General features: G+C 44.7%; 1 protein-coding gene across 1 annotated transcript; it reads right to left on the reverse strand.

Annotated features, from left to right (window-relative positions):
* LOC109838148 (NAC domain-containing protein 53-like) lies at positions 135–14308 on the reverse strand (the record flags this gene model as incomplete). The annotated part of the gene is made up of 3 exons (XM_020406614.1): positions 135–473; positions 13024–13251; positions 13835–14308. Coding segments are annotated over 3 exons (1041 nt in total), but the record flags the coding sequence as incomplete, so codon positions are not given.

The following is a 14512-nucleotide window of genomic DNA, read 5'->3' on the forward strand; positions in this document are numbered from 1 at the left end:
TAATTTTGACGGATATGGATATAAGTTTCCATCGCCATTTTATATCGATATTTGCATCCATATCCAATGATTGGTAAACATATTGAAATTTGATAAATGTTGACATCACATTGTTGAAGATATTCTCTTCACCCTTAATCAAAGGTATTCAAGGTATCGTATTCAAAATCAATCACATCAAAGAACTCACCATCAGGTGGCTCAAGACAGCAGTTTCTTCCGTCATCAACAACAGCAGGCATTTGGATAACAGGCACCTGATCATTGATAATTTCTGCGTGGGGGAAATTTACAACTCCAGTACTTTCAACATCCATAAATTGCACAAATGGGCCTGTTTGCTGGTTAATGAGAGGTGCAGGCTGAGATTCCATTGGAGCAGCAGCAGTATTATCTGCAGGAGGAGCTTCAATGCTAGTATTTCTTGGGGGATTGAAGATATCGGGCATGTCGAGGAAAAGGTACCCGAACACCTGCAGATTAAAGTTTACATCATCATCATGCATTTATTAAAAAAAGACTTCGTCTAAATTCTTGAACTTGAAAGTGATCTTAGGAATTTGGCAAAATCTCTTGAGTACCAGGTTTACTTTAGGGTTAATTTCGGATAGAGCCAGTACCAATATTGCCCAATTGCAGCTAGAATCCCTTAGTCTATTGTTGCAGATAGATCCCTTGTATTATAGCAAAATTGTGGATAGATCCCACTGTGAAACTTTTTGGCTCTTTTATTCTCAGGAGGTCTCTCTGCTGGAAAGTAAATTTCTCTTTCTTTAAGGGCTAAAGAGTCGAAAAAGTTCACCCGGCGTTTATTGCCAATGGATCTTTAAGCAATTGAGCAATAGTAAGGGGGTCTATCGGCAAGTAACCTTTTATTTTATGGGTTATTTGCCAATACACCCTCACTACTAGGGAATTTTAGCTATTATATCATTAACTCACGTGGTATTAATCATGGAACTGTTCTGAGAACATATTCTGAATATGAATTTAAAATTATAACAAGAAAACCCTAATAAAAATAGAACATGAGTGATTATTGACTAGATACTGATATTGCAGAAAGTGGCCGCAGATAAATTGTTTGGTGGAAAATTTATAGTAAAAAGAATGAAAGAAATTTGATTTGTATTCTCTCGATCTTAATTATAATTTGAATTCCGATTGCAAAAGAGAAGAGAATTGATCTGGATTCTCCCCTTTGTTTAATACTGGGTTCTTCACGGTAGCGATGAGATGCCTCCCTCGAATGCTCGCGTCGAGTTTGCTTCTCGTTGACAATCCGAACGTTTTGTTTCACTGGAACGGTATATTCTCCTCACGATTTGACGTTGTGGAGGACTTGCGTGGTAAGTTTGAAACTCTGAACGAATTGATAACTCAGAGCGAATTTAAACTTTTGTAAAAGAGTTGATTAATCTTAACCGTAATTGGTTAGACAAGCCAAGCATGAAGATAGCCCCAAGAATCTGTTGTCGAGAAGATGATCCGAAGAAGCCGATCTCTAGATCTCCAAAATTCTCAAAGATCCAAAGATATCCCCCCCCTAAACTCCAGCCTCAAGATCTCTTTTTTGCTGCCTAGGAGAAGGATCCGAACTAAGCTGATTTTTTAGTCATTTATAGGGGATTAAGGGGTATAATCGCCTCCTTAATTCGCTCCTAAGTGAGGCTTATGGGATATAACCTCCCCTTAAATCACTCATGAGTAGAGTTGTGATCCCCTCATATCGTGAAAAATAGTTTTGAAACCGTTCAGCTTGTGTTTGAACAAGTCAAACGCAAAATTCGCGTTCTGGCGTGAATTCTGCGTTCAAATGTAGTGTCCGGAAGCTTGAACGCAGTGTCTGAAAGCTTGGACACAGCGTCTGGAAGCTCATTTACAGCAATTGGAAGCTGTGTAGCGATTTGGAAGCTGCGTTGACAGCTTTCGGAGGGTGCGTTTGTGGTCGAACATGAGCTGCGTTAGCAGCTGGATCTGAGCTGTGTTTGTAGTGTTTAGAGTTGAATGTGAGTTATGTTTGCACTGCGTCAGCGGCTGTGAACGCGGTGCGTCTTGATGCTGGTACGTGAGGAGGACTTTCGCGTCTTGATTTGAAGAGACCGTCGATTTGTAGTCTTTTTCTGTCAAAGCGTTACAAAGATCGTCATTTTGTAATCTTTGCTTTAGCTCTTTGATATGTGAGAGTCGTCAGATTGTAACTCCCGATGTTGATTGTAAAGGCTGTTGATTAGAGCTTTCATTAGTTGTTGCGAAGGTTGTCAGATTGTAACCTTCATCGATCTACGTGAAAGTCTTCAAATTGTAATCTTCTGGAAGTCGTCAGATTGTAACTTCCATCATTGGTGTTTGATGGGCATTGGCTATCTGTTATGATTTTTAGACAGTATATATTTAATACTATAATATTATTACTATAATATAATAATATTATATTATATTATAAAAATAAATTTTTAATACACTATTATTAATAAAAGTTAATATATTAATAACAATAACATATAAATATTATAATATGTTAATTATATATGTAATATTATAATAATTAAAACAGATTATGTAGTAATAAATATTTAATATATTAAAAATATGTTTACTATTAATATTATAAAAGGTTAAACTATTGTTGACCAAAAACACTTGCCATGGTGTTTTGAAAATATTTTTGGAGAAAAACACCATACAAAAATCACCATGGTATTCAAACATACCAAATTGAGCTTCTTATTTATATATGGGTAATGTTTTTCTAAGGTGACACCTTAGATTCCCAACTAAGGACGCGGTCTAAAATCACATTATTTCCTATTTTTTTACGATCTGCTTCGTTGAACGTGATCTACACGTTCTTAAACCCAAACACACCAATTTTGGGGGTAAAACCGTCGTGTTTTGACCCTTCATCCACTCATCATAATTTTAACGGTTTCGAATGAATAGAACTTTTTGCACGGCTCAACAAAGGGTCAAAACACGACGGGTTCACCCCAAAATTGATGTGTTTGGATTTAAGAACGTGTAGATCAAGTTCAACGGAGTGGATCACAAAAAAAAGGAATGATGTGATTTTAGGCCGCTTCCTTAAGTGGGAATCAAAGGTGTCACCCTAGGAAAATATTAATATATATATATGCAAGAAAAAATTGCATTTATTCCTAGCAAAGAAGACCTAAGTTCGCCTGAAAGCTGAAGTTTGACTGCAAAGGAACACTGAACGATCGCCTAAATGATCCATGCTGATTCAAACTCACCATTGAAAACGAAGCTCGTCATTGAAGACGAGGCTCGTCATTGGAGACGAGGTTCGAAGTTCGTCACTGGGGACAAAACTCCTCTAGAAAATGAAGCCCTTTCAGGAGGCGAAGGTCACTCCATAGACGAACCTCGTCAAGCAATGCCTCACCCCCTCAGAAGACGAACCTCATCATTTGAAGATGAACTTTGAGACGAAGATCACCCAGAAACGAAATTCGCCATTGAAGACGAAGTTCGCCTAGAAACGAAGTTCGTCATTGAAGATGAAGTTCGTTGAGAAACGAAGTTCGTCATTAAAGACGAACGTTCGCCCATGTAGGCGTATAAAATTGCCTATAGGTCCCTTAGCACAGCTCGACGCCGATTTAACAAACGGACCACCGGGCGACGTATCCAAACAAGACCGTTAGCTCGCCAACGCTGAAGCCAAGCTATACGCAACGGAGCAGGTTAACGAGGCGACAAATCGCACCCAAGCATTGGAATGCATCCACTCGCACGCGGAATCAAACCAATGTTTAGGTGAATCACCGAGTCATCTAAACAAGAGCGAACTCGGATGAATCACGATCAAATCAACATCAATTCCGGACTCAAATTCAGAAGTTGGTTTACTGCCATATCAGGAACCCGACTCACTGCCATATCTGGAATCAAGTCAACAAGTCGTTGCCAAGTCAATCAACCACACAAGAGAACCAGAACCGGAAACAAAGGACGAAACGGACAAACACCCGGGGACTCGGCCGAAACCGAACCACCCCAGGGTGGCTCGGCCCAAGCCGAGCCACCCTGAGGTGGCTCGGTGGCCGAGCCACCCCAGGGTGGCTCGGCCAAGGCCGAGCCACCCTGAGGTGGCTCGGCCAAAGCCGAGCCACCCCAGGGTGGCTCGGCCAAGGCCGAGCCACCCTGAGGTGGCTCGGCCAAGGCCGAGCCACCCATGGGTGGCTAGGCTCAGAACTGTGCAAATGCACAGTTCTGAGTGCCTATAAATAGGCCTTGTGCTCATTTGTTTCAGAGGTTGGAAATTTTGGAGAGAGGCGAAGCCCTGCTGGATTGAAGACTCAGATCTAAAAAAGATCACAACTTTGAAGGCTTGGAGACTTGGACTTTCAGATCCGGTGCTCGGCGATCACCAACGCCAAATAAGGCAGGAGTTCGAGAGGATTGGATTTGAGATCTACACGATCACACTCCGGATCTAAGCTTGGTTCTTAGATCCCGAGATTCGAGCGGTTGTTTCCTTGGTGAAACAATCCCTCCCGGCTATTATTCCCTTGGTGGAATATTACCCGTCATATCGTGTAGATCCGACCGGATCGAGATCACGCGGTGGTCCACGGCAAATAACCCCGGCGCAGGCAAAGAACCCACCAAAGCGAGCGACCGCAAAACAGGAGCTCGCGATTAGTTCGACAAATAAGGAAAATTGTAATCTTTACTTTGTTTTCTTTGATTTTTCATTGTAACCGGATCTTATAAAAAGACCGGATCTTTGTAACGCATAAAGTTGTTAACTGAGATAGCAATGATATCAACAATGAAGAAAGCTACGATTTTTCCCGCGAACAATCTGGCGACCACAGTGGGAGCCAACAGCTTTACTGCCGAAGCTGTCGCGTCGCAGCCGCGGATCCCGATCCCGGTCGAGGAGGAGGTCGAGTACGAATTCGACCAACAAAAGTTCGAGGAGTATCTGTCATCCTCGTCCGAATCCACCTCCCCTCGCAAGTCCAAGTCTCCAAAGCTCTCTTCCAAGAGAAAACTTCGTTGGTACGAAGAAGTTGAAGCTGCCAACGAAGATCTCGCCCCGTTTGATGCCGAAGCTGCATCGGGTGAGATCTCTCCTTCCAACCAGGTCAGATCTGCTCTGGCCGAATCTTCCGTTGCCGAGGGCGTAGTGACTCTCTCAAAGAGAGCCCGCCAAAGGCAACGTCAGCGCCTTGCGAAACAAATCGCAAAGGCAATGGAATCTGTGGACGGGATCCGTTACAACACGGATCTGAAGAACAGAAGAGGCGAACGACCTCAACAACCAATGAATGGCAACTCCTCCAAGCCACCAACGAACGAATGGATCCGTGTCAAACGGAACCGTTCAACGCTGGAGGATCGCATTCAGAAGCGCCGCGCACTCTCAGCACAAGCACGAGCTCAAGTTCAAGAAGCCCGTAGAAGGTGGCAGAATGGAGTAGCCAAGAAATCACCACTAACTCACAAAATATGGAGGCCAAAGTCCAAAGTGGTGAGTCAGGCCGAGGATCGACCTTTACAGCCTTCAAAACGAGTTCAACCTCCCGAACCATCCCGAGGAAGGAGGTCAATCTTGGAGCGCCTCGGTCCAATTCCCGACGAGCGCAACGAAGTCCATGAACGCTCGGGCCCGATGAAGAGGCTCCGAACTAATCAACATGCTGGGGGTCGACACAACCCTCAACATGACAAAGAGTTTACGGCACCCAAGCGCACTACCTTGCGCATCGAAGTTCGGGAGCCCGCTGAGAATTCATGTCTACAAAGGCGTGTTTCGAGGCGAGTGACTCTCGGAAGTCCAAATAAGGCAGTTTGCTCTCAGAAGGAAACGTTGTCATCCGAGGATGATAACGTCATACCTGGGAAATCATGCCAACACGCGATAGGTTACTCCGATCAAATGGATGAGTTGTCCTATCGTGCTGGGGGTACGAACAAAACAAGAAAAAGAAGCCCTCAAGGGCTCGAAACTCGGTGCCCATGAATAAGGCAGTTTGCTCTCAGAAGGAAACGTTGTCATCCGAGGATGATAACGTTATACCTGGGAAATCATGCCAACACGCGATAGGTTACTCCGATCAAATGGACGAGTTGTACTATCGTGCTGGGGGTACGAACAAAACAAGAAAAAGAAGCCCTCAAGGGCTCGAAACTCAGTGCCCATGTGCCAAGCTCATTCGGGTAGTACTGTCTCAATGCAACTGCATCAAGGGAGTCCCCGAGAGAATTTCAGTGTTCGAAAGGCTCGGCACCGAAACGCCAAAACCAAGGCATAGGCGCTTCCGGCAAAGAAGAACAGTGGTTAAGGATGGAGAATTTCCGAAGGTCACCGCCAACATGACCAGCAAAGAGACATCGACACAGATTGATCTCAAATCGTTTCTGGAAGCGTCCCGGCGTGTAACCCGTCTGCAGTCCGGAGCCATCGCACGAGGAACTTATGGTAGGGTTCGGATAAGATTGCCTTCGGAAGATGAAGAATCGGATTCCTGCTCTGCTGTCGCATCGGACAATACAGTGTCCAGCGAAGGACAACCCCGCGAGTCATTCATGATAGGCGCGGAAGAAATGGCCAAAATGCTTGAAGACGCTTTGGCTAAGCAGAAAGAAAGTTTTAAATTCGAGATGGAGACGGCCATGCAGCAGATGAGAGAGATGCATGAACAGCAAATCCAAGCATTCAGGAACCAACAAGGTGAACCAAGCCACCGTAACCAGGTTGCTCAGGAAAAGGAGCACGCGGATGGGGATGAAGCTCACAATGCCAATAACCCTCCCATCAATGCAGGGGGTGGTAGTGAGGATGCCAACGGGGATACAAGTGAAGACTTGAAGATCAAAAGCCTCGAGAGTAAAATCAATACGTTGCTGTCTGCTCAAGAGGTAAAGAAAACGGGCATTCCTTGTCCATACCCGAGGGAATGGGAATCAATCCCCTATCCGGCGAAGTTTAGTCTAATCAACTTCACGCCGTTCGATGGAAGGGGTTCCCCCACCCAGCATTTGATTTATTTCAAATCGCACCTGGGTGCTATCTCTGGGAACGAGCCTCTGATGGTGCGGTCATTCGTCGGCACTCTTCGCGGAGCTGCCTTCGATTGGTATCGTCGCCTCAAGCCAGGAAGCGTGAACAGCTGGGATGACATGGAGACGAAGTTCCTTGCAAATTTCTTCGACGACGACACCGAGATCTCTATCGGATCGTTGCTCGACGAGAAACAAAAAGACGGGGAGTTAGTCGACACCTTCGTCAAAAGGTTCCGGAACAAGGCGATGAATTGCCGGGACCCGATCACCGAGGAATTCATTCTCCAGACTTGCCACAACAACCTCGCATTGGACGTATTGGAGGCAATGGGGACAGCACCGTCTGACACTTGGAAGGATCTGAAGGTGCGCGGTGAACAAGCCGAACGCTTCCTTAAAAGGAAGAAGGCCGAAAGGAACCAACCGACGGTTAATCTGCTGGACTCAAACTTCGCTTCCCGTGGTAAGGGCAAAGCACCTGCAGCTGCTGGTGGTGCTAATCAAGCGTCACAACAGCAATCCCGAAGGCAGCAGAAGACTTCGGGTCCGAGACTCCAGAGAGAGTATTCCTTCAAGGACGAAGACGTTCCAACCATCTTCGAATCGCTCCTCGAAGGCAACAAGATCAAGCTACCACCTATCACGAATCAGGAGGAAGCTGATAACACTACGGACCCAAAGTACTGTGCATACCACAGAAGGGTTGTTCATCCCACCAAGGATTGCTTTGCTCTCAGGAATAGCATTCAGACCTTGGTCGAAGCCGGCGTTATAACGCTAAGGTAAGCCAAATAAAAACGGCAAAACTCCGACCGGTATAAGAGTATAAACTGCTTCCTGACACTCCAAAGAGTATACGAGTATAAACTGTTTCTCAATCCTCCGACCGGTATAAGAGGTTAAACTACTCCCTGATACTCCAATAGGTATATGAGTCTAAACTGTTTCCCCACTTTTGACGGGAAGTTCCTGGAGAATATTAAGCTAATATTCTTAAGGATAACCCGGTTAGTTAACTGATAATAATGTCCGAACCAGTTCCGCAGAGGAAACTGGGGGTGGACGATTTATGTAACGGGAAGTTCCCAAAACCACAGCAATGTAATGAATAAGGACTCCCATTCAAGTTCTCACTGTGTCTGTGCACTCAACACTCTCTCTGTTAGAGTCTGGACGTAAAGTTCCTGATTGGTCAAACCTTCTTACAGTTAGGACCACAGTCAAAATCCCCTCTCGATTCTCCCAATGAACGAGAGGTCCACAAATCAAGCGATCAAACCTTCCTACAGTTAGGATCGTCTTAAACCTTCCATTCGGTCAAACCTTTCTACAGTTAGGACCAAAACCAAAAACCCCTCTCGATTCCTCCAATGAACGAGAGGTCCACTTTCAAATCGAGTGATCAAACCTTCCTACAGTTAGGGTCACCTCAAACCTCCCACTTGGTCAAACCTTCCTACAGTTAGGACCAAAACCACGATTCATTCTCGATAAACGAGAAATTCATCTTTAGTTCGATAATCAAACCTTCCGACAGTTAGGGTTATCCGAATCTTTTTGATTCTCGGAGTGGAGATCCCACTCTTAGTTTCACCTTTCCGGATTCTGGGGGTGGAGATCCCACCTCGAGTCTCCTTTCCTTCTTTGTTCGGGGAATAGAATATAAAATTCTTCCTTCCCCATACCAATCCTTTTCGAAGAATTCAGGATTCATCCTAGGAAGTTTATCCCGAATCCTAAGCAGGGATAAGTCTGCGCCTAACACGCGCTGCCGGTTTAGTCTTTTTTCTGCACAAAAAGACACCAGAGTTCGATTCTGGGGTATTCTATCCTGAAACCTAAGCAAGGATAAGTCTGCGCCTGACACGCGCTGCCGGTCAGTTCTTAACCGTTTAAAAAGAACACCCGTTCACATATTCAACATTGTGACAGGTTGTTATTAATAACACCAAAATCCATGCCTTACACGCATGGGGAATTTCATCCTGAATCCTAAGAAAGGATATGCCGACGCCTAACACGCGTCGCCGGTTTAGTCTTTCCCCGTAGAAAAAGACACCAGAGTTCGATTCTGGGGTATTTTATCCCGAAGCCTAAGGAGGGATAAGTCAACGTTTAATACACGTTGCTGGGTAGCCTATTCCCATGACAACGGCGAAGTCTATGTATTCAAAGTCATAGCAACAAGTCTTAGAGGATTCAGTCTCTAAGCACAACGTTACATGCGGAACGGATTTAGACAATTCGCATGCTAGCCCGACTCAAACGGTAGTCGGTAAAGGTTAATCAAATCCGTTAAAGGCTTGGGGTTAGCCAAAAATCCTAAAGTCAGCGCCTAACACGCGTCGCCGGGTAGTCTATTCCCGTGAGAAAGACGAAGTCTACGTATTCGAAGTCGTAGCATCAAGTCTAAGGGAGTTCATTCCTTTAGCACAACGTCACATGCGGAACGGACTTAAGACAATCCGCATGTAAGCCCGATTCAAACGGTAATCGGTAAAAGCATGACAAATCCGTTGAGGGCTGAGGATTTGCCAAAAATCCTAAGTCAACGTCTGATACACGTTGCTGTTTAGTCTTTTCACAGGAGAAAGACGAAGTCTACGTATTCAATATCGTAGCACTAAAAGAGTTAACTCTTTTAGCATAACGTCACATGCGGAACGGACTTAAAACAATCCGCATGCTAGCCCGACTCAAACGGTAGTCGGTAAAGGCGCATCAAACCCGTTGATGGCTGAGGATTTGCCAAAAATCCTATAAATATGCGAGTCATTGACGCATCAACTTTATGAGTTGGTCTCGTGACTCGAGCATCCAACGACCTTGGGATAAGATCCATGCTCCAATTCCTTAAGAGCTTAAACCGTGTGTACTCCAGCAGACGTACGAGTATAAACTGTGTCAAATGCCGAACAGTGCATCATAATGAAGCCTGGACGCCGGACAACGCGTCGCAATGAAGCTCAAACGCCAGACAACGCGTTATAGATGAAGATTCAACGCAGTCAATCGATGATAAGTTCTGTGTTGAAGCAGCAAACTCGAGCCAAAAAGTCAAGAAATCAAGAATCGACTTCAAGTTCAAATTCCAACAACGGTCAGACAATAAATGCAGCACCGGAACCCCTACAGGCATTCTACAAAGCACTGAATAGCCTGAAGGAATTGAAGGAATCCAGAACAGAAGTCATTCCAGAGTCCCGTTACACCGACTGAAGGTTGGGACAATCACATCCAAAGTATTCCAGACTCTTCTATAAAAGAATGAGACTGAAATACTTTGGAGGGGGTATCTGTAGGCGTATAAAATTGCCTATAGGTCCCTTAGCACAGCTCGACGCCGATTTAACAAACGGACCACCGGGCGACGTATCCAAACAAGACCGTTAGCTCGCCAACGCTGAAGCCAAGCTATACGCAACGGAGCAGGTTAACGAGGCGACAAATCGCACCCAAGCATTGGAATGCATCCACTCGCACGCGGAATCAAACCAATGTTTAGGTGAATCACCGAGTCATCTAAACAAGAGCGAACTCGGATGAATCACGATCAAATCAACATCAATTCCGGACTCAAATTCAGAAGTTGGTTTACTGCCATATCAGGAACCCGACTCACTGCCATATCTGGAATCAAGTCAACAAGTCGTTGCCAAGTCAATCAACCACACAAGAGAACCAGAACCGGAAACAAAGGACGAAACGGACAAACACCCGGGGACTCGGCCGAAACCGAACCACCCCAGGGTGGCTCGGCCCAAGCCGAGCCACCCTGAGGTGGCTCGGTGGCCGAGCCACCCCAGGGTGGCTCGGCCAAGGCCGAGCCACCCTGAGGTGGCTCGGCCAAAGCCGAGCCACCCCAGGGTGGCTCGGCCAAGGCCGAGCCACCCTGAGGTGGCTCGGCCAAGGCCGAGCCACCCATGGGTGGCTAGGCTCAGAACTGTGCAAATGCACAGTTCTGAGTGCCTATAAATAGGCCTTGTGCTCATTTGTTTCAGAGGTTGGAAATTTTGGAGAGAGGCGAAGCCCTGCTGGATTGAAGACTCAGATCTAAAAAAGATCACAACTTTGAAGGCTTGGAGACTTGGACTTTCAGATCCGGTGCTCGGCGATCACCAACGCCAAATAAGGCAGGAGTTCGAGAGGATTGGATTTGAGATCTACACGATCACACTCCGGATCTAAGCTTGGTTCTTAGATCCCGAGATTCGAGCGGTTGTTTCCTTGGTGAAACAATCCCTCCCGGCTATTATTCCCTTGGTGGAATATTACCCGTCATATCGTGTAGATCCGACCGGATCGAGATCACGCGGTGGTCCACGGCAAATAACCCCGGCGCAGGCAAAGAACCCACCAAAGCGAGCGACCGCAAAACAGGAGCTCGCGATTAGTTCGACAAATAAGGAAAATTGTAATCTTTACTTTGTTTTCTTTGATTTTTCATTGTAACCGGATCTTATAAAAAGACCGGATCTTTGTAACGCATAAAGTTGTTAACTGAGATAGCAATGATATCAACAATGAAGAAAGCTACATTTTTTCCCGCGAACAGCCCAGAAACGAAGTTCGTCATTGAAGATGAAGTTTGTCCAGAAACGAAGTTCTTCATTGAAAACGAAGTTTGCCCAGAAACGAAGTTTGTCATTGAAGATGAAGTTCGTCGAGAAACCAAGTTCGTCATCGAAGATGAAGTTAGCCCAGAAACAAAGTTCGTTATTGAAGACGAAGTTCGCCCAGAAACGAAGTTCGTCATTAAAGATGAAGTTCGTCGTTGCCATTATTGACGAACCTCGTGCATAACCATTATTGACGAACCTCGTTTGTCATCATTTTCAGAGGCTACATTTTAAGGAGGGTTAATGACCAATAACTCACTCATTTAAGGAGAGTTAATAACCATTAACTTACTCATTTAAATGAGAATTAATGACCACTAATTCCCTCATTTTAAGAGGAGTTAAAGCCCATTAACTCACTCTATAATGCTTCTAAGCCCATAAATAGGCATGATCAACATGAAAGAAATGGAGGGGAGATTGAGACGCTAGTCAAAAAGCATATCTCTCCTCTAATCTCAAGGATCTTCATATATCATCGACTAATCATTTGACTTTGGAGCGTTGAAGCTCATAACAAGCATGACGAGGGTCATTATAATAACAGACCTCGTCTCAAACAACAAATTAAGTTTATCCTTGGAAACAAGATTTGAAGTGCGCCAATAAAGACAAAGCTCATCAGTGAAGACAAAGCTCGTCAGACGAAGTCAGTGAAGATAAAGTCTGTCAGAAGAAGCTCGCTATACTGCAAAGCCTGCCTTGCCAGACGAACCTCGCTGCGTATTGAGGCTCGATCCAGCTGTAACGGCTCCGAAGACTTAGTCAGCCACGTGGGCTAAATTTTAGAAGCACGTTACGTTCCATTAACCAACATGGACTGAATTACAGAAGGCAGTTATGCCCTCTACTCATAATTTTAGCATGTCGGTTACGTGCTGAAACTCTATAAATAGCCGCAAGCAGCTATAAAGAGGAGACTTTTGGACTTTTGAAGGATTTTTAGCTATCACGTGAAGAGAGATCAGTGTCTGCGTTCTCGTGATTTAAACCACCGTCAGAAGCTTTTGTGATCTTGATTTGATCGTCAACGGGAAGCAATCTCGGCTTGAACATCGAGAGAAGCGTCATTTCGCCATCAAGAACTCACTTTTAAACAAAGAGAATTCAAATTAATATTCTCTTCCTCTATAATCGAGAGTGAGTGATTGTAAAAGGTTCTTACTAAGTGATAGAACCATTTCTTAAAACAAGGAATTCAATCATCAACTTTTCGACCCTACAATATAATGCCATGCACCAGCATGTTATATATGCAGCTGGCTCATTAAACCGAAGTAATCAATATATACGGAAACTCTCCCTTGGGAAAAATCAATAACGGACTTAAAGTTTGAGCAGCAAAACGTAGATTAATTAACATCACCTTGTCATTATCTATATCTTCCGTCTGCAAGAAAGTATCCCAGTCCCAATTCACATCAAATTCAAACTCCACATTTCGTCCGTCTCCTCCGCCTTCCTCCTCCGTTCTCACCACCGCCAACTCCTCAGCCTCCTCCCACTCCTCTTCCACATACGGAGCTCCATACTGCTCCCCGTTCTTGGCGCCGAGGCCGCTTTTCTGAAAAACTCGGCACACAACAAATCCATCCTTCCCCACACAAAAAAAAAAAGGAAAAAGAAAAGAAAAGAAAAATCAAGGTCTACCATCAACACAAATATAAACAAGGGTTAAATATTGCATAAGCAATGGCATATGGGGTTAGACATTTATTTGCTTCCAATCCTCTATATCCCAAGTTACGTAAAAATCCTATATATACATCTATCATGCAGACCAACGACGTATCTCATATGGTTCATGCAAATAATAAATTTCAGGGGGGCAAAGAGGACGAAGTTATATTATCGGTTCACATAACTGGTTGCAGGATTTCTCTACAATCAAGAATGCAGAGGATTAAGTACTGATAACCCCATCTACAATTAACTCATGAATTTTTTATGAGCACTTAGATCCTTTAATACCCAAACATAGATTTTCTCATACATATTTCTTCAGTATGTTGCCGATAGATCTGAAACACAGCAAATATAACTAAGAGTATATAAATAAAAAGTTTAGTGCTAGTGATAAGCAAGTTAACCCTACATGTTATACATGACGTACATCTACAATTAAACCTAAATAATACAAATAAATCCAGATTAAGTTTTCTCGAATTCAACCTTACCCAATTCACTCCGATTCGCGCGAGCTCCTCATGGGCCAACTTATACTCGTGCATGACCCAGTCCGTCCTCGTCTGCTCCTTCGAGCTAGTCCGGCCCAGATGGAACACCAGCGTCTTCTTGAAACCAATGACGAACCCCCCACCGTTTCCACTCCTCCGAATCTCCTTATCTCTCCCCGTTATCTTCCAAAATCCACGCGGAGAGGCTCTGTTGGTCCTCGTTAGCGTACTGCACTGTTTTCGGTCCAGCGGAGTGAAGAAGTACCACTCGATGTCCCTTGTTCGTAGACGAGAGAAGCTCGGGAGGTCCCATGGCTCGAAGCTGTAGATGTTGAGCTCTGCGATTACGTCGAAGGGGAATGGACGGCGGGTGATTTTGTTCCTGAGGTAGTATAGGAGAAGTTCTTCATCCGTAGGATGGAACCTGAACCCGGGGGCGATGAGAGGGAGGGGAGGGGGAGCAGAGGAGGAGGAGGTTTGGTTAGGGTTAGGGTTAGGGTTAGGGTTAGGGTTAGGGTTTGTTGTTGGGAATGAGAGTGCCACTGTAGAGATAAATAGAGAGACGAGTTAGTTATAGTTACTACCAATAATACACTCGCAACTAACTAAGTGCAGTGATAGACAACAATGACTGCACTAATAAAAAAACATTCGAGATCAATATAGTCTGTATAGTTA

The sequence above is a fragment of the Asparagus officinalis genome, chromosome 4 (genome assembly GCF_001876935.1).
Source record: "Asparagus officinalis chromosome 4, Aspof.V1, whole genome shotgun sequence".
Lineage (NCBI taxonomy): Eukaryota > Viridiplantae > Streptophyta > Magnoliopsida > Asparagales > Asparagaceae > Asparagus > Asparagus officinalis.